A 26,139-nucleotide genomic window follows, 5' to 3' on the forward strand; every position below is an offset into this window, starting at 1 on the left:
TGGGGGCACAGTGCTCAGGCAAGTATTCTGGTCTCTTAAGTGTTTATGAGAATGCTGTAACTTAATTCAATGGAGGTCCCACAAAGCCCATTAATTGCCATAATTGAATAGAAAAAAAATGACAACAACTATAGAAAATAACAAATATAAATACAATCTGCATTTTGGATAAAAGTCCAAACCAAATATTTAAAAGGCAATCCATCAGCAAATTACAGTTTCATTAACCCTTAAAGGGTTTGGACACTGTTACTCATGTCTTTTTGTAATGTGTGTGTAAGTGTTGGGGGCAGGATATTAGGTAATATACCAATATACATGTATTCAAAGTTCTGCACCAGCTTCTTAATATGTAAAGTGAAGCCCCCTGTCTTTTACCTCATCAGCCAGACATTTCTGACCATGGGTCATATGATCTTATCTGTTCATGAACAATCTCCAGTTAGGGATGACATGACCCTCCATCTGCAGCCATTTTATGGACAGGAATCTCTGGATGATGAGGTAAAAGACAGGAGGCTTCACTCTACATATCAAAAACCTGGTGCAGAAATATTAATAGTTGTATAATGGTAAATTATTGTATATACTGCTTATACTTGAGTATATAAAAAAAATATAGTTAGTACTCGTCCTCTGGTGCTGACCCCGGGTGTCCTCTTCAGGTTCACCCTTCGATGCTGACCCATGACGTCCTCTTCTCCATGCATCAGTTCGGGGAGGCAGGTGCACTTCTATGTGATCTGCCCGCACACAAACTATGATGTAGTAGTGTCACCGCCTGCTGATGTCATCCTTTGTGTGACGGCAAATCACATAGACGTGCACCTGCCGGCCCGACTGGGAACCCGAAGATGTGCTGCAGGGAGAAGAGGATGTCGTGGGTCAGCACCGGAGGGTGAATACTAACTTTATTTCTTTAAGGGGCCACTCTGCTGAACATTACACTAATGGGGGCCACTCTGCTGAACATTACTCTAATGGGGGCCACTCTGCTGGACATTTTATTAATTTGAGGGGCTCCTGTGGTCATTTCACTTATAAGGGGAGACTACTGGACATTTTATTGATGAGGGGAGACTAATGGACATTTGAATGATGAGGGGAGACTAATGGACATTTTATTATACAGTAGCGGCTGCATTTCCCGCCCTAGGCTTATACTTGAATAAATACATTTTCTCAGTTTTTTGTTGTAAAATTAGGTGCTTCGGCTTATACTTGGGTTGACTTATACTTGAGTATATACACTACCTAATATCCTGCTCCCACAGTTATACACATATTACAAAAAACATAAGGTAAAGTGGCCAACCGCTTTAATGTTGTTGGGTAGCTCCCAGAAGCATGAATACAGCAATATGTTTATTCGTAGAGTTGCACAGCTACTTTAGTTGTAAAATGCAGTTTTATCCTTATTTACATGAAGCAAACTCCTTCGGGGATGTGATCAGAGCCCTATCAGGGACCATTATCTCTGGCTATAACACGCCCTCTGAAGCACGTATAACCCGCCTCCAACCTCTCTTGGTTTTTACCCTCCTACTGTTTGTGACCGCAGTGATTAAGTACCATAACTAACGTTACTAATAAATATATTGCTGTATTTATGCCACTGGAAACCACAAGCATTAATGGTTAATGAAACTGTAATTTGTTGGTAGATTTCCTTTATAATGTACAATTGTCAGATTAGTTTTATAATATAAAAAACTGGGAAAAATCTAATAATTTCATACATTGAGCTAATATGATTGGAAACAGTGTAATAAAGGATCCATATACCAAATTCAAATGAATACAAGAAAATCCTGCAGCTAGCAGACAGAAGATGTTAGGACTGGATTGGCCAACGGCCAATATGTCAGAAAAGCAGCACAATGCATGATTTCTATGTTAGCTGGCATAGTATTTTAACATGCTTTATCAGATTAGAAAACATCTCACTGTATGTCACCAGTCATTAGATCATGTCACACTTCACTCGATCTGTACATTTTTCAAATTCAGAGGTAGAGCAGTCATCTCTATTGGATAACAGATTGTATCAGACCACAAAAAGGGCTAAGTATTTTAATCACATCTTATAAAAGAGAAACCTACTACTAGAAGACTAGAAGAATCAGATTTTTTTCAAATTTGACAAAATGATGCCCATTATCATGTTATGTTTGAGCAACGAGTTCTTTATTCCCTTTTTTAAACCCTTATACTCTATGCCTTATCAAGCATTAAAAATTAGATTCAGTGGAAAGAAAACAGTACATAGAGAATAATAGATCGCCACCTCGAGAACTAGTCCTAAATAGGTGTCATTAAGGCTGGTAATACACAAGTGGCCTTTGTGGGGACAATACACAAAGGTGGCCTTTGTGGGGACGTAAATCTTTCGGCTGGATATACATCCCCATAGACGTGTGCACACTGTACTGTACTGTTGCCGCAAAAAAGATAGAGCCTGCTCTATGTTCGGACTTAGGAGCAGATGGGCGGCGCCGTTTCCTATGGAGAGGGGAGGGGTGATTGCTGGGTGAGCACACATCCTATGAAAGGAACCTTAGTGTTTGTTGGATTAACTGGTCTAAACCTAGAACTTCTGAACAAAATTGACATTCAGAGTAATAGATGTTACAGTGTTGGCGCTGCTGTTCCACCAGAAAACAAGGACTTGCGTAATATTTCACTTTGATACAAGGACTCCCATCCTGTGCTCGGTCCATGTGATCTAACCAGCATCTAACCGGGTCAGTTTCCCAAGACCGAGCATATTTGTGTGCAGCTGGCCTTAGAGAGGTCATGTGACAGTGAGAGGCATGTTACAGAGGCGGCATGAATAACCAGTGATTGGGAAACAGCTGTCGCTGTTCTTAGGAAGCAACCCAAAATGTCCTCCCTTCACTTTTGTCCTGTACTAGCCTCATTTTGTGAGTATGCCTGCACAATAAAATAAAAAAATAATATCATGAAGTCGTCTTTTCGGCTTCTCCCTTGGCATTTTACAGATCCAGTTACAAAAAAAAATGATCAAAATTACCTGTGATCTAGATGACTGAAATCTTGCAAATTCAGTTCCCTTGTATCTTGTGTTAAATATATTGTATCTACATCCTACAAAAAGAAAAAATAAATTAGCTTTTCACTTATATGAATATATTTTTTGAATGAAAATAACATACAGTATTTTATAATGGCTCTTTTTTGCAAAACTAGTTTTAGGGCTTCCACAGACTGTCTTGCTGGGCAATTCAATCATGGACTGTGCATTGTTCTGTTACACAGAACAACCACAGCGCAGGGGACTGTCCATGGACTAATATTTTTTCTACCTCACTTTAAAAGGTAGCACTGCTTCAAGACAAAGGCAATCTGTTCACAATGAAAAGTTGTGATAATGTATAATTCTTGGTGATTCATTAGAGACCTACCCACTGTACTTCTTCTCTGTAAGGCATTGAAAGCCAATCACAAACGCACGCATACATCTGAGAAAATCCACCTAAAAATGATATGATAAAAAGAAGAAATTTATATAGTCATTCCCACGGTTACATATAAGATAGGTTCTCTAATTTTTTTTCTTAAAAGGGGTATTCCCACGAAGACAAGTTTCTTAAATGTACTCAGGATAACAAAATAAAAAGTTCTTTAATTCAATGTTATTAACAAAAATACAGCATTTCACAGAAATAATTCCAACCTGTCTATCAGTCATGGTGTAAACAATTTTGGTTGCCCCTGGACCTGACTCTGTATCTTGTGATTTTAGGGTCAGCAGACATATTGCACTCCTGTCTGATGCTGCAATGAACTGAGCTCCTCTCTCCCTCTAGCCCCCACCCTTGCATTCCAGGATGAATTCACACAGACACACTGAATAAGTGCCGAGGCCGTGTGAGGAGAGTTAAGCTACAGACAGATAACGTCTTTATCCAGGGGAGGGGGAAGCACAGCAGACTTAACAGTATGTGTTATAGATGAGATGTAGCAAAGCTGTGTATGTTATTGAATGTTATTTCTATGATCGTAGAGGTATGTGTGCATCTCATGGATCTCATCATTCTGATCTGTCTCATCTCACTTTTTATGTGTCAGATACTAGTGAATGTTCTGAAGCTGAATGTATATAAACCTGATAATCTAACCACATTGTTAGCACATAGCCTCTCACACAGCACTAGAGGGATCATGAAGTGTCTGTTTAGAGATCCCAAACTCTGGAATTTTACACTGACCATCACGGAATGTTAGTTACTAAAACAGCAATAAAACTGTACAATAGTAAAGTAAGGGGTTAAAAATTATCGTTATTTTGTAATCACTAGGGATTGAAATTTAAGAAATTTTCTTTAATTGGAAAACTCCTTCAAGTTAAATTTGTAGGTAAGCAGGAATTGGTATATTTTATAATGGGTGGGGACAATATTTTTTTTTTTGTCCCAGTGACTATTGGATTTTCAAAATTATGTACTGTCATGGGAACAAGGATTAAAAATAAAACTTCATTACAGACACCTAACAGCTGGTCATTGCAGCCTGGAACTAAAGTAATGGATCCGGAGAGCTTCACCAGCTTCACAGTGGGCAGAGAGGGCTGTCTGTAACTAGGGGTCGTCTGTAAGTCAGGCCTACTTAAGTCAGAGACCCCCAGTAGTTCTTTTTAGTTGTATCAGTATTTTAATACGTTGAGTATTGTTAGGTTGCATACCACAGGGGCCTACTTCTGTCACAGTCTGACTGTCCCACAGAGCTTGAAGATTTGCCAGTCTGTCAGGTGGTTCCATTGTTACCTTCTTCATGATTTTTCTGGAATAAATAATAGAACACAATCTTAGTCAATAATTTTGTAAAATTTTAAACAGAATTATTTACTGAAAAAAGAAAAAAACCTCATCAGCAATATTGAGCCCCTGGGCTACAGCTAATGATCAGAGCAGTTGTGTGGTTTATAATCTGGGTTCTTGGATGCGGTTGGTAGGTGTCACCTATAGTAGAAGATGATTGTGCACCAAATTTCCATCTGATGCCATATTTGTGTGGCAAATGTTGAGAAAATTGAGTAAGGTTAACTCATACAAAACAACCAAAGATTGTGCACTTATCAGAAGTCAATGTGAATACTAGACTGATCTTTGTGACTCGTTTTGTTTACGTCAGGACTGTGAAGACTTGCCTCATAGTTGGAAGCAATCTTAGCAAACTAAAAATTCTGCAGGTGCCCAGAACATAAAACTACTAATACAGGAGACACCATAGCAGACTACAAATACTAGAGCCCCAAGAGCAGACAATGATACTGGAGACCCCATTGCTGGTTATAATTCTGGAGACCAACAGCATAAAACTAATAATCCATATAAAATGATCAGCATTCACCTTCCCCTTCCTTACTCCAGCTTGCTCGAACAGGTGCTGAAATTAGCTTCTTACAAAGGACTATCCACGCTGGCTGCGGCTAAAATAATCAGTAAAATCCAAAAAAAGTCCAAGCATGAATATTGAATAAAAAGGTAGTTTTATTCCATCTTCAGGGGGATACCCCCTTAGTCATGGTCATAAAACTAATAATACTGAGAGACGCCAGAGCAGACAAATACTGAAGACCCGATGGCAGACAATAATACTGGAGACCACCAGAGCAGACTAAATAAATAAATACTCTCCTCTTCTGCTCCCTGAACTACACTTTGTGACCATTTTGGCAGAGGCGGAGTCAGAAGTACTAAAATAAAGCTACTATTTATTCGCTACAATCGGTGCTGGCTTCCTCTCCATCATGTAAAATCCCTATAGTCCTTAAAATGTAGGGGCTGTAGGTTAACTACCAGGCACCTAGTGACTAATGAGTGATACAAAGAGTTAGTCTGTGGCTAATTTGCGTCAAGTTGAGGGTATCCCAGCAGCCATAGATAGTACACCATGATTCTACAGGAAATACAACCTTCTCACATACAGCATAAAAAGGACAATGTTCAGCCCTTCAATTGTAGAATTTTTTTTTTTAAAACTATATTTTATTAGATTAAAAAAAAATGTACATCCATTGGTAAAAAGCTAAAGATCTACGCATTTCAAGCCATTTATCTCTCAATCATGATTAAGTGATGAACATAGTGGTTAGCTGACAATTTTTTCAATATTTTTGGTTTAACATTCTCACATATAACTCAGAGTAGGGATCAGGGCTTTAGTCACCCGTTTTATGGGCCTTGTGATAAGGTTACAAATAAACTGACTGTGACAGTGTACACAGCTTCTTAGAAAACATAAAAATCCATAAAATCCATATTATTATTGTAAATAATAAGAATATCTCAATAAATTGGTCAGGTTTAGGAGATAAATCAGTGGAGTGGCAGGAGGCTGGATAATATTCACAAATGTGTGAATTATGAAAATGCAGAAACAATTGTATATGTCAAACAATTATGAATTATCCTCTTTGCCCCATTGTTTCTTCACTGAAGCCGGTCCTGCCAGATTTTAATAAATAATGATGCCTGAAATTTCCTTTTCTAATCAAAGTAAGGAAAACAAATAATACAATAAAATAAGATAATTTTATTATGGTCACCGGTGTGGAATCTCAAATGTAGCAATCAGCTGAATGTAATTTAGAGTGTTTTCATTCTACATTACAGTGGTTTGCTTTTTTTGTGTATAATCATGCGTAGTAGATTCATTTATGTAATAAAATAATTGTTGGTCTTTCTAAAAAAAACTATATTGTCATTTCTTTGTTGCAAATTTGAGAGTTGAACCACCATTATAGGTTTTCGTTGTCTTTTGCTAAGGATTTTTCTCTCCTATGTGTTGATTTTTGCCTCTTATTTAGGGTTATATTTAGTAATCAGCACCCAGACTATTACACCCTTATAGATTGTAAGCTCTTGTTAACAAGGCCCTCATTTCTATGGTTTCATCGGACCATCTTATTGCTAAATAAGGTTATTTTCTTTGTGTATACCGTACACTCCATGATCTGTAAAGCGCTGCTGCATATGACAGTGCTATATATAAACATTTATTATTAATATTATGATATAGTGATCACTTAAAGAGGACCTATCACCTAAATTTTCAGCACTAGGAGCTGCTTACTTAAGTAAGCAGCTCCTAGTGCTTGATCAAACGCCGCAGCGTTAAGAGTGATAGCGTTACCGGAAACAGTGTAATCATCAGACAGCTTGCAAAGCTGTCCGATGTATTCATGAGGGGGCGGTCCGAGGCGCTGCCTCTTCCTCGGACCGCCCTGCTCGCTCCGTAGGCCGTCAGTGACTGGCGCGCGCTAGGAGGCAGTCACCGCCCATATCCACGCCCCAACCCCGCCCCCTCATGAATACGTCAGACAGCTTTGCGAGTGGTCTGACGATTACATTGTACTCCGCCGCAGTGTTTGATAGGGTTACCGGAGTTTTCCGGTAACGCTATCACTCTAACACTGCGGTGTTTGATCAAGCACTAGTGCCGATAAATTGGGTGACAGGTCCTCTTTAATTAAGAAATCAGTGCCTAGCCTTTTAAACCTAGAAATCTGTGTCTAATCACTTATAGATTAAGTTATCAGTGCCCAGACCCAACACACAGAGGGGTTTTTACTATGCCATCTCTGAAAGCAGAGAAGGTATGTAATAAGCCCCATCTCTTCCAGTTTTAAGAAATCTCCACCCAACATACCACTTTGGGCATGACATGACACGAACAGAGTGACAGTGGGGTGGGTATGGACGTGAATACCAATAACCTTAGTCTCAGTGGTAGAGGAGTTAGTTACTCGAAGTTAAAGCTTAACTGGCACAAATCAGCCCTCCTTATGGTGGTTGATTTTGACCCCACTCTGATTTCGTAGTCCTCTGATCTGGTGGTTATTGAGCAATTTTAATATTTGGGGATAATTATTCATAGGCATACCTCAAAGTTTTAAGCCTTTTATATCTCTCCTGTTTGTAGTTCGTGAAGCTTATAGTGTCGAAAAATCTGCCTTTGTCCCTAGTAGGTAGAGTTAATATTTTTAAGATGGTCATCTTACCCAAGCACCTCTATCTCTATTGTGCTGCAAACTGAAAACCTTCTAAACTACCAACGCTTGCTAAATGGATCTTGTTGATCAAAGTGGATGTTCCGGTTTATAAAGGCACTTATGCTGCTAGAGGTATCATGGACCGATCCTCTCTGATTTGGGATGATTGGTTGGCTGCTCAGACTGCTTCATACGCAAAGAAGGAATAGCGTCCATACTTTTGTCTGTTTGTGTGTATAGGTGTGTGGATGAATCTGTGTTCTCTGCCCTAAGGAAGAAGTGCCTTTTAGCGGTATTATTCTCACTGCATCACTGGCTGATGTTATTATCTTATGTTACTCCTTTTGTACCAATGCTTGATACTTGTGGTTGTACTTCCCTAAGGCAGCTGTCACGTTTTGTACATGGTTATACTTTTTGAAAATTGATTGAAAAAAAAACACCCTGTCTCACCGTATTTACTATAGTCTTCCCCAGACTATAGCTGAAATCCTTACCAAGTCTAACCTGGTCTAAACAGGTCCAACCTGGCGGAAATCCCCTCCAGATCTGCTAAGAGGCTGGAGCATCTTAGTAGATGTGGGTTGCTCTGTGCTGGCACTGAGAAATATAAAAGACTGGTTTGCAAAAATTTTCCCCCAAAGTCCTTTACGTCTAGTGCCCAGTCCCTCATACCCATAGATCCGGGAAGAGCCCCTTGTGTTGTGTGATTAGACCCAGTGCATCATTTAAAATGGTCTGCAAGCATACACTGTCCAAACAATATGATCATATTAAGCTTTTTTGTGTAACAAAATAATAAAAAGCATTTAATATACTGAGAACTTATAGTACATACACAGGTGAAAGTCCTGGGAATATCTTTCGAAGACACGTGCCAATATGTGCTATGACTTCATTAACGTCATCAGAAGAAACCATCTTCAATGATATGCTGCCTTTTTCTGTCTCAACTACCAACTGCAAGACACATTGTAAGGGAAACAAAGACAACCAAATATGTTACATTTTAGCATACTATACAGTGATTAATTATTTTTTCAGTCCAATGGAATAGGACTCTAAAAAAAGGTATCCTGTATATTAATAAAAGGGTATGTATTTTTTTTTTTCATTCACTCCTACAGTTTTGGGGATTAAGGGGTTATTCACTTAATAAGATTATTTGAATGTACCTCTGTCAACACACTTGTCTTTTTTTAGTAAATAGCTGGATGTACATGACACATTTTCAAAGTCAGAATTGCACAGCACATTTTAAGTAATCAGATTACAGAAAACAAAAAGGTAAAAACATGTTATACTGCTGAAAATGTAACACTGTGGCACTACAGTAACAGAACACTGCCCCACTTTTATCAAAAGCTATACAGAGGGACACCAAATGATAAATGTGTCCCAAACTCCGTCTGTCCCCCAGAACGCCACTTTTTGTGCAGAATTTTGTGTCACGTCAGGCAGGCACTTCTTAAAAGGACATCTACCATCATTTTACTGGTGGTAGATTGTCCTATTAGGCTGCTCTTTCCTGGCATCTTTAATAACAAATTATTAATTGTGTAAAACAGCCGGAGGCGCTCAGGCTTACGGCGCCTGGGCATCTTTCGGCTTCCCCGGCTTTTAATTTATGCACGACCGCGCTGCAAGCCTCCTCCTGCTCCTGGCTAGGGGAATTAGGATCCGGTTGGTGACGTCAGAGCCGGGTGGGGAGGGGGTGGAGAGAGCGGGGCATGTGCTCTCTCCTAGCTCCCTGGTCGAGAGCAGAAGGAGGCTTACAGCGAGGAACATGCATAAATTAAAAGCCTGGGAAGCCAAGAGGCGCTGGGATGTGGTCAGGCTGAGCGCCTCTGGCTGTTTTACAAAGTTAATCTTACTAAAGATGCCAGAAAACTTGTTAAAAATAGTCCCCCCCCCAACCCCAAAACTGAACGAGTAGCCTAATTAGCAGCCTACCACAAAAAAAAATCTGGTGGTAGATGTCCTTTAAATACATTTGAAAGCAGTTTGCATGTTCCTTATAGTGCAAAGTCACACAGAAAACGGTCGCAAAGGCTTTAATAAATGTAGGTCTCTATTTTTCAGTCTATCTAGACCTGGATTTTTCATTCAGCTTCAGGGGCCTATGCCTATCGGTAAACCTTCAGTTTATGTCTTGCTTACAGGTTTTAGAATGTGTTGAATTGCTTTACACACTTTACAATGGATGTGTTCTATTGTTTGACAGACAAATAATCGGTTCCCAAGGGTCAGAACCAAATAATAGATGGAGTGCAATACATATACATGCAATATCGCTATACACCTAACTAAAACTGATTATTGGGGCCCAAAAATGTATAATGTTGAGAACTGCAGTGACGGAATGCAGATACCGTAAATAGAACGTATGTGCACAAACACAGAAAATATTTTTTTATAGTTAGAAGCCTTAAACATTAGGTTTCCAGCCGAAATACTAAAATGCTAAAGGGTTTTTTAGGAACTACATTAGAAATAAATAGCTCAGACTGACAAAGAAAAATCTTTGAAAGCCAAGGACTCCATGACTAGATCACATATCACACAGACTGTCCCTGGAGACGTAATTAAAGAATAATGTATAAGGGATGTGCCCTGCACTAGACTGTAATATGGGCTTTCCCGCTGTCAGGAATGTCACTTTATTGGGAATTATTTTCACCATTCTTATTCCCTTGGATGATATTTTCTAGAACCAACCTCCATATTTATCTTGAAAAGCGGTGTCAAAATACTGTATATAAAAAAAAAAAAATCAGCTCTGTTGAATCCTATAACAGAAGCAGTAATGTCAAAACATCAATAGATGTAATTTCATATTGAATGATAAATTTATTAAAGATACTGAAGTATAAACACTTTTATCCATGTACATATACACTTATAAAATTACCCTCTATTGTGCACTTTGTGAAGCAGTCTTTATATTTCCACTTACACCTTTTCATGCAAAAAATAGCAAACAAGGAATGATAAATGCTCCCCCCAATGGTCATCCTATTCCCCTTACACATGCATGCTCACTAAAGACAGATTTTAAAACCCCATGACACCTGCAGTGCAAAAATGCCTCTCTGCCTTTTCTGAGTATTTGCAATACAATATAATTGTGTGTTATAACTTACTCTTGCATCCAGAGGCTGGACTTTGGCTTGGATGCAATTCAAAAAACATGTGACTTGTTTGAGCTGCAGGCTGCTCCATCTTGGTGCTCCTGTCCCTCCCCCACCAGCAAGTAACAATAACCTATTCTATGCTGAATTTAAAAATGCCTTTGTCAGCATAAATAATTTTCTCCTACCTGCTCAATACACACGACAGTAAGTGGGTAGGGAGTTGCATCAGGGCGGCACGGTGGCTGAGTGAGTAGCACTTCTGCCTTGCAGCACTGGAGTCCTGGGTTCGAATCCCACCCAGGTCAACATCTGCAAAGAGTTTGTATGTTCTCTCTGTGTTTGCGTGGGTTTCCTCCGGGTACTCCGGTTTCCTCCCACACTCCAAAACATACTGTTAGGCTGTTTAGATTGTAAGCCCCATTGGGGACAGGGACCGTTTTGACATGCTTTGTGCAGCGCTGTGTAATCTGTGTGCGCCATATAAATAAAGAATTATTATTATTATTAGTGTGGAGGAGATTGACACAGGCACACTCAGGCTGCAGATGCCCTCCACTCTCGGGGGCCTCACCACATGCTGTGGACAACAGCATTTTTAAAATCAGCATAGCATAGGATATTGGAACACATCACCAGCTAAATAAGACATTCCTGGTGAAAGGTTCGCTTTAAACATGTATGTCATCTTTATAGGGAATAAAAGACACTAAAATCTGACAGTGGCCTCTTTTCTCCAAAACATATACTATGGGGAAGATTTTTTAAGCAATCCAGACAGAATTGTGTTGTAGTTTGCACTAAAAAAAAACTGTCTGCACCACATTTCAAAGGATTTTAGACAGTTTTCTGGCTCTCCTATTACAAGCTCGAAAAAAGGGGCATGACCTTGCACCAAAAAAGGTCTGTACGCCAAAACTACTGCTAACCCGACAGAATTGTGTCCTAATTTTCTGGGGTAAAGTAAGCCAACTAATAGGAGGTGCAGAGTACGACTAGACAGTCTTATACTAGGACAGATTTATCATCCAGCATTAGACACTTGTATGAATCTGGTGCAGAATAAGGCTCTAGTCTAACTCTAACCTTATGGTCTCACTGTCTAACCTTAGGTCACCATCTGTCTACTTCCGTTTATAAATCTGTCAGAACACATAATATTAGTTGTTAAAATTACTTTCCATATATTTATATTAAATGTTTGATGTGAATCTCAAGTTATGGTGATCTATGGATTTGACTACAATTATCACCATTACTTCTGTCATTATTCTCTTGTAGCAATGAAACCTGAAATCTCCATAGCAACACGTGCTGTATGGTTTAGTCTTTGTTTTCCACACCAACTGGTCAGCAGAAAGATGTTAAAGGGTTGTCCACTTTCAGCAAATACTTGATATGATTTGTGTAATGAAAAGTTATACAAATTTTTCAACTTACTATCTGTATCAATTCCTCATGGTTTTCTAGATCTCTGCTTGCTGTACTTCTAGTGGATGCAATCTGTCCATGTGATATGATGGACATGCAGGTGCATGAGGTGCATGTGCCATTATTATCACTGAGGAGTGAGAGTGAACCTGCATGTCCATCACATCACCATGGACAGTTTATTTCCACTGGAAGTAAGCTTAGAAGCTTTCTATAGAAGCAGAGCAAGCAGAAATATAGAAAAGGTGAGGAACTGATACGGAAAGTGTATTGGAAAATGTTATAACTTTGCCTTACTCAAGTCATATCAATTATTTGTTGAAATAGGACAACCCCTTTAAGTTTTAAAGGGAGCTTAAAGGGATTTTGTGGAGGTTGGGAAAAAGGCTGCTTTTTCAAAATTAATTGAAACACCTAACCATGGCTAGTGGCAGTAATGCAGCTTACCTGTACAGAAGAGAAGAGAGCAATAGATGCCATACCACACAAAACCTATGGTCAGTAGAGGAGCTGTTTTTTTGGAAGTAACCTCTGGACTACCCCTTTAAAGGGATAGTTACCTTATTACCCCAAGAGTTCTTTACCCTGAAGATAAAATCTAAGGTTACATATTTGTATTATTTTATAGTTTATTTTTTATCTTGTATCACAAGGAAACCCCTTATTACAAGAACATAGTAGAGTTAAGGGGAGGCGAATTAAGCACCGGCCAGATACATCAAAAGGCTAAGGCTCTTTGATGTATCTGTTGGTACAGATGCCAGGCAAAACTATGTCATGTCTGTCCGTCTCACAGTTTTTTTGAAAGAATGCAGGCATGGGGGCCGGCGCCCTTCACCAGCTACTACGCCTACAGCTACCATGCCCAGAAGGCATATTCACCATTTTAAACTGGCGTAGAAGTGATAAATCTCCACCAAGATATTCATGTATGAGCCTCTGAGGAAGGAGAAAAAAAACATGGTCCACCTCAGGATGGTACATTAATGCCTGTAGCATAGAGAAATATTATAACTATATTTTCTGAAGGTTACAACTGTCACCAATTATTAGCAAGTGTACAAGTTGAATGGCTTCAGCACATCTGTGGCCACAGGACATCACTAGTCTCTCACACTGCTCTCGTGTGATTTTAGTCCACTCTTCTTCAGTCTCTTAAATAGTTCTGTGACTGTTGTGGGTTCCAGAGCTTTTCTATAAGTTTTAGATCAGGACTCTGGGTCGAATAAGTGTAGAAAGCAAGGAAGGAACCATGTGTGGTTGAAGAAGGTTTCGATACACACTTGCATTTACTCTGTCATGTAGGTGTACAAAAGGGTCAAACACTGTTGCTGAAAACATTCTAAAAACCATGACACTTCCTCCACCCCTTTTCACGGACTACAAAAAAAAAGTAATTTGCTGTGATCATTAATAATAAATGAACTATGGACCAGTTCTCCTCTGTCCACACAACATGTTCTTCAACAGAGGTGATTCTAGGATTCTAGCCTTTTGACTCTTTCCGCACGGTTTGGTCACTGCAGAGTGAGGAGTCAATCCAAATGCTGTTAAACGTTGAGCCATTGGATGACGAGACAGATCCTTACACTGTCCAGTGCTGAACTAGCAAGCAATTAAAGTTGCAGTGTTCAAATAATTACCCATGGAGATTCAACGTATTATCCTGTCCTTCCTTGTGTTTGTCTCCCGAAGGCAACCACCCATTTTGGGGGACTTGAATGAGTTTGTGATGTTATAAAGATGCAATGTTCTAAAAATCACAGACATCGCAGACATTTTTAAATACCTGTGCAAGAAGTTTGCACTGAAAAGAATGTGCAAATTTTGCCAGAAAATGTGGGCCATTGACCTCAACTTTAAAGAAAATGTATGTTGTTCTCCAATTTTGGTCTCCAGCATATTTTTTGGGGGGGTTTTCAACTGAACTAGCTGAAGGCTTTTTTGCGTGATGAGCTGTGGCTTTCTAATTTGGATCACAACAATGGATGTGCCATCAAGATGTCATTACTTTTGCCACTGAAAAAGATGCCACTTCAGCTGTGTTACATTTCAGATATTACAGAGAAATCAAAAGACTTGTCTTTGAGACAGAAACAGAAATATGTCAATTAAAATTACTGTAAAAAGAAGAAACTATTTTTTTTATTAATTGACTGTCATTCTACAGCACCATTATTTCATACAGCATCTAGCAGTAGAAAGATGAAGAATGCCAGAGATGTGACAAGTGATGGGCTGAAAATTCTGACAAATAATATATGAATACTAGACCCACTAAAGTGGATGTTGTTCGCATCAATGAAAGCATGACTCAACTTCAACTTATTTTTACTCTTTTGATGTAAAAAAGCACCATCAATTCAAATTATTATAGCATAAGTAAAAACCATCATTCCATAGCTGTCCACTTCGGAACATTGGGCTAATTTTTATGCACAAATGGCTCAAAAGGTAGATTTAATCTCCAAGTTGTGTTATCTTTAGAGATTATGATTTTACCAGCAAATAAGAAAAGATACTTACATGGCCTGGTTTGTTGCAAGTAATGCCTTGAATTTCCAAATAACTGAATGTAAGTTCGAGCTAGAAGTTAAACAAGACATTATGTAGCACACAAAATAAACATTTCCCATAAAAATAAATTATTCACAATTTGCTGCAGTATATCATGGCAAAGAATGACAAATCTGTAGTTATTTCTTGACATGTATGTTAAAACTAGGCAACATAATAATATAAATGATGCACATCAGGGTATGTACATTTCATATTCCATTAACAAATGGTACTATACTACATAATATATGTCATATTAAGAAAGAAAATAGCAGTAGGGGCCTAGTTTGTATGTATGTATGTATGTATGTATGTATGTATGTATGTATGTATGCATGCATACACACACACACGTTATGATATACAGACAGTCCCTGGTTTGTTCTTAAGTTGAATTTGTATGCAAGTCGAAACTGTATATTTTATAATTGTATAATTGACCCAGACAAAAAAAATTTAGTTTAAACATTTTTTGCTGTAATGGGACCAAGGATTATCAATAAAGCTTCATTACAGACACCTTACCGCTGATTATTGCAATCTGGGACTATAGTAAAGCATTCTGACCTCTGGTGAAGCTTTCTGAGGGGTCTGTCTGTAACTATGGGTTGTCTGTAAATCGGAGACCGTCTGCATAACCACACACACGGGGAGATCTAAGTCTCGAAGAGCCTAACTGTTCTAGTGGCAACCAATCAGGGTTGGCTTTCATTTTCCCACAGCTGTTTATAAAATGAAAGCTGAGCTCTGGTTGTTTTCCATGGGAAACTAGAACAGTTTTAACTCAGAAACTTGGTGATAAATCTTCCCCACAGAGTATATATCTGCGCAACTCCTCAATTTCTACACCATGCTGCAGATCTATGGAGAATGCTTGGCTGTAGCATCATAACTAACAATAAACCATGTTCATCAACCACTTTTGATCAAACATACTGTAACTTGGATATTGTTTGTGGAGGTTATTAACAGCCAAAACTTTAATCATATGAAAGGAGAAGTGATCATTTATCACCCATTATTAGCACAATTGTTAATACCGGTGCCCACTCTTCCGACATCTGGCTCAGACAGATCTTTAATAAATAGTGATGGCTGCTGTGTCTCTTAGACTGATAACTGGACACAGGCAGCGATGTTACCACTGCCTAAGTCCTTTGTACGACCCAGGCGCCATCGCCGCCATCGTCTAAGCCTGGGTCAAGGAGAAGAGCATGGGAGCGAAGAGGAGCTGGCTGCAGGGAGTGCTGTTAAGTGAATATTCTTTTTTTTTTTTTTTGCTGTGACTACCTATCTACTGAGAGTGAGTGTGTGCTGTGACTACCTATCTACTGAGAGTGAGTGTGTGCTGTGGCTACCTATCTACTGGGAGTATGTGCTGTGGCTACCTATCTACTGGGAGTATGTGCTGTGGCTACCTATCTACTGGGAGTATGTGCTGTGGCTACCTATCTACTGGGAGTATGTGCTGTGGCTACCTATCTACTGGGAGTATGTGCTGTGGCTACCTATCTACTGGGAGTATGTGCTGTGGCTACCTATCTACTGGGAGTATGTGCTGTGGCTACCTATCTACTGGGAGTATGTGCTGTGGCTACCTATCTACTGGGAGTATGTGCTGTGGCTAACTATCTACTGGGAGTATGTGCTGTGGCTACCAATCTACTGGGAGTATGTGCTTTGGCTACCAATCTACTGGGAGTATGTGCTTTGGCTACCTATCTACTTGGGGGCATGTGCTGTGGCTACCTATATACTGGGAGACATGTGCTATGGCTACCTATCTGGTAGCCCCTGATTTTTATAGGAACCCAGAAATTGGGCAGTGCACCTTTAAATCAGTGAGTGCTGGCGCACGCACTGGCCAGCCGGGAAGGGAGGGGGGGGGGGGGGAGTGGTGGGTTGAGTGAGCTTTGCGGCGCCACAGAGAGGGGCACGGGTGTGCCTGCGATCCGAGACCTAGATCGCAGGGGTACCCGTGACACTGGGACTACCTATCTACTGGGGGGCATGTGCATATGGTACGGCTCTTACAGAATAACATTTTAAAATTTGTGGCGTTCATGGCTCTCTCAGCCAAAAAGGTTCCTGACCCCTAACATAACCTATATTCCGAGCAGTACCTGTACAGATTCTGCCCAGAAAAAGGATACTGCCACCCTCGGAAAAAGACAATGAGAAAAGGTTTGCCACGGATCTTCCCCAATGTAAAAAAAAAAACAAAAAAAAAACCCATAAAAATAAAAACATTGTGAAACTTTTGATAAATCTGCCCCAATGTAAAACTAAGTTAGAATAGACAAAATTATGCTGCACCAGATATATCTTTATATTGGTCATGCCCCTTTTGTTGTATAAGGGGCCTTTTTGTGCTATCAAGCTGTCTTGGTGCAAACTATGACAGAACCTCAAAGGTCTATAGCAGTGGTGGCGAACCTATGGCACGGGTGCCAGAGGTGGCACTTGGAGCCATTTTTGTGGGCACTCAGACCATCGCCCCAGGACAGAGTTCACCAAACAGGACCAAATCCAAACTTCCTGCAGTCCCAGGAAACTGAAGAGATTCTGCTCTCAGTGCTATTTTAAAGCGACACTTCATTGGGTCTTCGGAATTGCAGGGCTAGTGAGAAGGTGCTGATAGAACTGCAATAACTCTGGAGGTCCTCCTGCTGCACCCAACATTCTTCCTTTTCAGAGAGACCCTGCAGAGAAGCTACGATGAGGTCTGAAATTGCCCTCCTTCTTTCAACTGTATTGGTTGCCTCAGGGGGCCAATACGATTGAAATATATGGAAGACCAGGTAGCAATAAGTTACTGCTTCAAATGCCATGTTGGCACTCCACATTAAATAACTGGATTTTGGTTGTAGTTTGGGCACTTTGTCTCCAAAAAGTTCGCCATCACTGGTCTATAGTTTCCTATAGTCTACCATGTATTAAGCTAGTCTTGACCAGGTATTGCCTGGCAACTCTATCTCTCTTTCAACAAACATTGGAAACTCTGGGCCAGATAGTATCTCAGATGACAGCTTCATTTATAATGACCGGTGGCCCCTGATAATTTTATTGAAGAGGGAACATGGTAACACATTACAAGTAGGATTATGTGATGGCATTAGAAGGGTTAATGTTATTCTGAGGTAATTTTTTGTTCTGTGTTTCCCGCTTTTTCCATTAGGTACCTTTGTGCACTTTGCTGCCAGATGTTTGTTTTTTTGTCTGCCTGCTGATTCGCTGAAGGTGAAGGTCAGCTATGATTGGTAAACAGCTGGATCTATGGCAGCACTGTAACCATGCAAAATATTGTAGGCAATCAGCTGATTGGCAGCTGGCTACAGTAACTTACCCATAAATTGAGATGTCAGCAGGGTGTTTGGGCCAGCCTGAAGAAGAATCCGGTTACCACGCCCCACCCAGCCCACCCTAATGTATCATTTTCTCCTGACCGTCGCAGTGCTTATTAGTGGGGGTTTTATCTCCCAGCTCATGCTGGGGAGGCGAAGTTATACAATATTGTTATGTTGTTAATCTGTAGTTTTGAATTATTCTGTTTATTAATTTAATAAAATTATTGATTAAAATTATTTATTTTGGAATTATTAAGTTTATCTTATAAGTGGAATTTGTATTACCATGGGACTTCAGGAAGGCTATACAGTCATGGTATTGCATGCTGACTATCGGACCGAAGCCAATGATGCTACATTGCATAGGTTTTCTTACCTAAAAGTAATAATTGTGCTAAATGCAAGGTCATTCATGACTCATAACATTTCACATCTGGTGTTTGTTGAGGACACAACTAAACCTCTAATCCAAGGCTTAATGGTGTAAACTGGGCCATACACATCAGATAACAGTTTTTCCTGTTCACATCTCAAGATCCTGGTGCCTTCTGTCACAGTGAGGTAAGTGAAGTTGCTGTACCTACAGCGCTTGCACAGTGATGCCAGGGTTTACTATGCAGGGTTCACTACCCACAACGCGCAGGTGCCCAAGGATCATGGGCAGAGGTGTGTAAACAGTTTGGAGTTATTTTTGCCACACAAATCATACAGATAGAATTGAGATGCCAAACCTTCAGTCCATAAGGACCTGTGGGGGGTTTTGTGTCCCAAATTTCCTCTGATGAGGTTCTGATGTTATCTGATCAAGTTATCTGAGGTTTACGACCCAATGCACACCATTTTGACTTGTTTTAGAGGTTAAGTTGGTGTCCTCAACAAACACCAGAAATGAAATGTCATGAATGACCTTGAATTTAGCACAATCTCTCGGATAACAAAACATGTGTGATGTTAGGTCGTACTGCTATGCAGCATAATTGGCTTCAGTCTGACAGTCAGCATGCAATACCATGGCTGTGTAGATTTCCTGAAGTCCCATTATAGATGAAGCTGTAATCTGAGATATTATTTACACTGTACTAATGACTGCAATTAGAGGTCAGCACACTGTAAATGGATGGAGTGCAAAGCATGGCTCGTGACATCATTCACCACCATTTACCTGTGTTCCTTTTGTCAAACTGGGGGCCACATTTAGAGGCACAGGTGAAAAAAGCTATTTTGAGATATTTTGTCCATCATTTTTGGCACAATCTGTGACAAATTGTCAATTGAAATTTTCCTATTTGGGACTCACTGGCTGGGAGCCGGGTAAAGTTTCCCATACTTTATTTTGAACGCCATATAACACATACATTTACAGTACTTTGTCTATAGCAACCTATCCCCTAATAAAAAAAGCACTCAGGTCACAGGTTCCCATTAAAATATTCTTTATTAAATTAATTGCATTAAAATCGGACTACTCTTTAGCCAAATATATTGGGTCTATAAATCAGGCTTCCAGCGTGTGCAAAAGGTGGTGGATAGATAATAAAATCATGATGAGTTTTGAAAACTAGTGAATGTACCAATAGTGAGTCGACACTACCAGATGTGTGAGTAATATTAAACTGGCAAGGACACTTGATATCTTGCTATCAAAAAATAGCAATGAAAGACCAAAAAACACTCACCAAACAAATCGTCTTTATTTCTTGTCAGCCATTGAACAGGGAGGTAAAGCGAGGCACTAGAATCAGCAATGGATCGCTTTACACACTCCTGCGCTTCATCTGTACGGATAGACAAATCACAGGAGTGTGCAAAACGGTCCGCCACCGACTCTAGTGCCTCGCTTTACCTCCCTGTCCTATAATAAGACTAACCTGTTACTGTATTGGCACACCCTTTATGGACATGGACACTTTATGTAGATGAGAAATCAGATATTAAGAGTTTTTGAGCTTATCTATATTGATCACCTAGTCATCAATATGAGCATTTTGTGATTTTTTTAGTCCATCATTTATTATGGGATCTGTGGCCACAAATTTTGTAAATGGTCTAAAACATAGATGACCACCAATACTCTGATATTATGAAATATCACTAAATATCACTATATGAAAATAGTGAAAAGTAGTATAATAATATTTTACTTCATGAAAAGGGCAAATTATCAACTCCATGCAATTCTGTCTTTCTGGGTTATACAGAAAGTGTAAAGATATCCTGAATTTTACAGCAGATAGTTCAAGTGTCAAAGATACATAAAACCGAAATGAAAAAAAAGGAGGAACTTACCTTGGTTGGGACTCGAGCAGTTAATATAAAGGCTCGACATGATGTTAGGACCTAGAAATATAAATAAAAAGGAAATAACAAAAAATACATTACAATTGAAGTTGAAATATTTCTGTATCAATAAAGAATCCCATGTATATTTGTAAGAAATCTCAGATGTAGCAGAGTAACCATACATTTCAACCCTGAAGCCTTAAAAGGGGTATTCCCTCGAAGACCAGTTTCTTATATGTACTCAGGATAACAAAATAACACATTTTATAATTCACTGTTATTAATAAAAATACAGCATTCCACAGATATAAGTCCAACCTGTCTCTATCAGTCCTGCTGTACACAATTATAATTGGCCCTAGACATCACCCAGTAACTTCTGACTTGGTGTAGGGCCGCCATCTTGGATTTGTATTTGCAGCGCAGATGAGATTTCTGTCTGTCTCTGCCTGTAGCCACGCCCCCTGCATTGAGCTCAGAGACGCTCATTGATCACATCCTGCCAGGAGAACATGAGCAGAGAGAGAGGCTGCAAACTACAAGCTACAAGGAGATAAGTGATCCAGGGGAAGGGGGAGGCAGGTCTGTTAGATGTAGCAGAGCTCACAGTGTAACAGTGTTAAAGTCTGCAGCCTCTGTGTAATAGGCATCATGCATCTCATCATCTCTCTCTATCTGTCAGTGTGTTAGTACAGAAGCTAAATGAAAGTGCATATACACCTGTACCCTGATAATGTAACCACATTGTCCCCGCATCGAACTAGATGGATAATACAGTAATATGCCTGTTAGAGAGGCCCCTGGAATCTTACACTGACCAGCCTAGAGAGTGCTAGATGCTAAAACAGCAATAACACCGAGTAAAATTGTAAAGTAAGGGGTTAAAATGATCTTTATCGTGTTAACATCACTAGGGGATTCAGATGTGAGAAATGTCTTTAGTGAGAAAACCCCTTTAAGCGTGAAAGAGACCAAAGAAACTTCTACTTTCAAAGAAACTTAACAGCAGAGTGTGCTTATTACCATAGTACTGAACCAAGCACCCAGTATCTGCTCCAGTTATGCAGAATGTAATTCATTTTAAATCAGAACTACTACTAATCAAACTACTTGAAGGGGTATTCCAATCAGGACATTCAGATTTAATTTAATTCATTTGCCATATTTTAACATTTCTTCAGTTGGATGTCATAAAAAAAAAAAAAGTTCCTGTGTTTAGATAATTTATCAAAAATGTTGTCATGTTGTCCCTTAGAAACGAGAAGACTTCCTCAGATCTGACCACCTCACATTTTGGTAGCAGTGACCAGACATGTGCTATTGAGTCCTCCCTGACCACCTGTGTTCAGCAATTATTACCACAGGATGGTTGTGGGACCTGCAGTAACTTCCGGAAATTTCATATACAAAAAAACTTTTGTTTCTTTGTGCAATCCAGTAGAGGTGGCCGTATCCAAGGACACAGTCTTGTTTCTACGGAACCATATGACTACATTTATGAGAAATTATCTTCACATAGGAACATTTTTTTCATAACATCTAATTGAAGAAAGGTTTATAAATGGCAGATTAATGAAACCGAATGTGAATGGCCAAACGAGAATATCCCTTTAACTATTTTGTCAATTACGACCGAAAAGACGTCACTTCTTGTAATCAGCAAGGATATAAAGCAGGGGTCAGGAACCTTTTTGGCTGAGAGAGCCATAAGCGCCATATATTTTAAAATATAATTCTGCGAGAGCCGTACAATATGCTTAAAGGGACACTGACAGAACAATGGCTCCAGCAGTCATTAGTACAGCAAGGAGTGTTCCTCCCCCCCCCCCCCCCCGTACTAAGCTTCCACTGGACCAAAACAATTGTAATTCCCTGTAAAATAAAAAAATAGATAATTTACATTCGAGCTTGTCCCAATACAGACGCCAACCGCTGCAGAACATCCCCATACATTAGCCAACCAATGCAGAACATCCCTATACAGACGCCAACCAATGCAGAACATCATTATACAGACGCCAAACGCTGCAGAACATCATTATACAGACGCCAACCGCTGCAGAACATCCCTATACAGACGCCAAACGCTGCAGAACATCATTATACAGACGCCAACCGCTGCAGAACATCCCCATACACGAGTCAACCGCTGCAGAACATCCCTATACAGACGCCAACCAATGCAGAACATCCCTATACAGACGCCAACCAATGCAGAACATCCCTATACAGACGCCAACCAATGCAGAACATCCCTATACAGACGCCAACCAATGCAGAACATCCCTATACAGACGCCAACCAATGCAGAACTTCCCTATACAGACGCCAAACGCTGCAGAACATCGTTATACAGACGCCAACCGCTGCAGAACATCCTTATACAGACGCCAACCGCTGCAGAACATCCTTATACAGACGCCAACCGCTGCAGAACATCCCCATACACGAGCCAACCGCTGCAGAACATCCCTATACAGACGCCAACCAATGCAGAACATCCCTATACAGACGCCAACCAATGCAGAACATCCCTATACAGACGCCAACCAATGCAGAACATCCCTATACAGACGCCAACCAATGCAAACATCCTTATACAGACGCCAACCGCTGCAGAACATCCCTATACAGACGCCAACCAATGCAGAACATCCCTATACAGACGCCAACCGCTACAGAACATCCTTATACAGACGCCAACCGCTGCAGAACATCCCTATACAGACGCCAACCGCTACAGAACATCCCTATACAGACGCCAACCGCTACAGAACATCCCTATACAGACGCCAACCGCTACAGAACATCCTTATACAGACGCCAACCGCTGCAGAACATCCCCATACAGACGCCAACCGCTACAGAACATCCCCATACAGACGCCAACCGCTACAGAACATCCTTATACAGACGCCAACCGCTGCAGAACATCCCTATACAGACGCCAACCGCTGCAGAACATCCCTATACAGACGCCAACCGCTACAGAACATCCCTATACAGACGCCAACCGCTACAGAACATCCTTATACAGACGCCAACCGCTGCAGAACATCCCTATACAGACGCCAACCGCTGCAGAACATCCCTATACAGACGCCAACCGCTGCAGAACATCCCTATACAGACGCCAACCAATGCAGAACATCCTTATACAGACGCCAACCAATGCAGAACATCCCCATACATTAGCCAACCAATGCAGAACATCCCTATACAGACGCCAACCAATGCAGAACATCCCTATACAGACGCCAACCGCAGCAGAACATCCCCATACACGAGCCAACCGCTGCAGAACATCCTTATACAGACGCCAACCGCAGCAGAACATCCCTATACAGACGCCAACCGCTGCAGAACATCCCTATACAGACGCAAACCGCTGCAGAACATCCTTATACAGACGCCAACCGCTGCAGAACATCCCTATACAGACGCCAACCGCTCCAGAACATCCCCATACACGAGCCAACCGCTGCAGAACATCCCTATAAATGAGCCAACCGTTGCAGAACATCCCTATACAGACGCCAACCAATGCAGAACATCCTTATACAGACGCCAACCAATGCAAACATCCTTATACAGACGCCAATCAATGCAGAACATCCCTATACAGACGCCAACCGCTGCAGAACATCCCTATACAGACGCCAACCGCTGCAGAACATCCTTATACAGACGCCAACCAATGCAGAACATCCCTATACAGACGCCAACCGCTGCAGAACATCCCTATACAGACGCCAACCAATGCAGAACATCCCTATACAGACACCAACCAATGCAGAACATCCCTATACAGACGCCAACCGCTGCAGAACATCCCTATACAGACGCCAACCGCTGCAGAACATCCCTATACAGACGCCAACCAATGCAGAACATCCCTATACAGACGCCAACCAATGCAGAACATCCCTATACAGACACCAACCAATGCAGAACATCCCTATACAGACGCCAACCGCTGCAGAACATCCCTATACAGACGCCAACCGCTGCAGAACATCCCTATACAGACGCCAACCGCTGCAGAACATCCCTATACAGACGCCAACCAATGCAGAACATCCCTATACAGACGCCAACCGCTGCAGAACATCCCTATACAGACGCCAACCAATGCAGAACATCCCTATACAGACGCCAACCGCTGCAGAACATCCCCATACGGACGCCAACCGCTGCAGAACATCCCTATACAGATGCCAACATGTGTCTAAGCTGCTGCATAACCTCACATTAATGTAGAAATGCAGTGGTGGGGGAAGATATGTGAGGATGATGCAGCTATGAAGCTCTCAGGAGAGCTTCATAGCTGCACACAGGACACTAAGGGGTTAAGGCAGAGTGTGAGGAGACACTGGGGGAGGGAGCACTTATCTCTGGCTGATCCCCGGCTGCTGACTCCTTCTCCTTGGACTCCTTCTCCTTCATGTCTCCGGAGTATGCAGCTCTCTGGTCTCCTCTGTCTGAATCTCCCGCGCTGCTACATCCAGCCCCGGGATTGGCTGCAGGCAGACAGTCTCCTCCCCTCCCTCTCTCACACACGGAGGAGACTGCTGCAGGGAAGGAGAGGGAGGCGCCGCCCCTGAATTAACCCCGCGGACCCTGCGCTGCTCTGCAGAATACATCCAGGGGCATAACTACAGCCGGGGGCACAACAGCCTGGTCTTGGCAGGCATATTAGCAGTTGCTGCGGCTGTAGTTAAGCCCCTGGATAGGAGCCCCGGCTGCGAGCCAGATGCGGCCATCAAAAGAGCCATATCTGGCTCGCGAGCCATAGGTTCCCGACCCCTGATATAAAGCATCAACGTTTGTGGCCTATAGGTCATCAGTGTATGATGTCCACTCACATGCAGATAACCGTAAAAATGTACTGCCTGAGCCACAAACACAGGAAGGAATAGGACCTGTTCTGAGTTTTGAGGTTTGGACAGTCGGCTCATACACAGGGCTGTGGATACCACTGCTGTGTATGTGAGCCGATAGCAATATAAGGGGATATGTGTGCAAGCTTTTGAAACAATGGCTAGCACATGTACCCAAACAACGTGTGCGCATGAGGACTTCCCAAATATAAAGTATTATTTATTTATTTATTTTTAATAGAGGTTCAAGTCTTCTTTGTAGAAGGCAGTTTCTTCTCCATCTAATCTTTTTTGTATCTCGCCATCTACAAGATAAAAACACATCTCCTGTTTTTTTTTCATTCCAGCTATCTGATTGGCAAGCAAAATAGGAATATTAGTTGCAGAGCTGCGCTCAGGATTAACTCAAATGTACCCGAACAATAAAATAAAATTACTTTTCTCAGAAAGCAGTACATCATTCTTAGACTGAAGTTACACATAATGAAAAATAA

General features: G+C 41.0%; 1 protein-coding gene across 2 annotated transcripts in view; it reads right to left on the reverse strand.

The window, feature by feature from the left end:
• Nucleotides 1–26,139, reverse strand: part of CARMIL1 (capping protein regulator and myosin 1 linker 1) — a 186,504-nt gene that overhangs the window by 103,965 nt on the left and 56,400 nt on the right. For both annotated transcript variants that reach the window (XM_072152417.1, XM_072152416.1), the window contains exons 3-8: nucleotides 20,772–20,822; nucleotides 15,106–15,165; nucleotides 8,856–8,977; nucleotides 4,706–4,803; nucleotides 3,426–3,496; nucleotides 3,035–3,108 (exon numbers count right to left, since the gene is read on the reverse strand). In XM_072152417.1, the coding sequence (XP_072008518.1) occupies nucleotides 3,035–3,108; nucleotides 3,426–3,496; nucleotides 4,706–4,803; nucleotides 8,856–8,977; nucleotides 15,106–15,165; nucleotides 20,772–20,822 (476 nt within the window). The remainder of the gene's footprint in view (nucleotides 1–3,034; nucleotides 3,109–3,425; nucleotides 3,497–4,705; nucleotides 4,804–8,855; nucleotides 8,978–15,105; nucleotides 15,166–20,771; nucleotides 20,823–26,139) is intronic.

The sequence above is a fragment of the Engystomops pustulosus genome, chromosome 5 (assembly GCF_040894005.1).
Source record: "Engystomops pustulosus chromosome 5, aEngPut4.maternal, whole genome shotgun sequence".
Classification (NCBI taxonomy): Eukaryota; Metazoa; Chordata; class Amphibia; order Anura; family Leptodactylidae; genus Engystomops; species Engystomops pustulosus.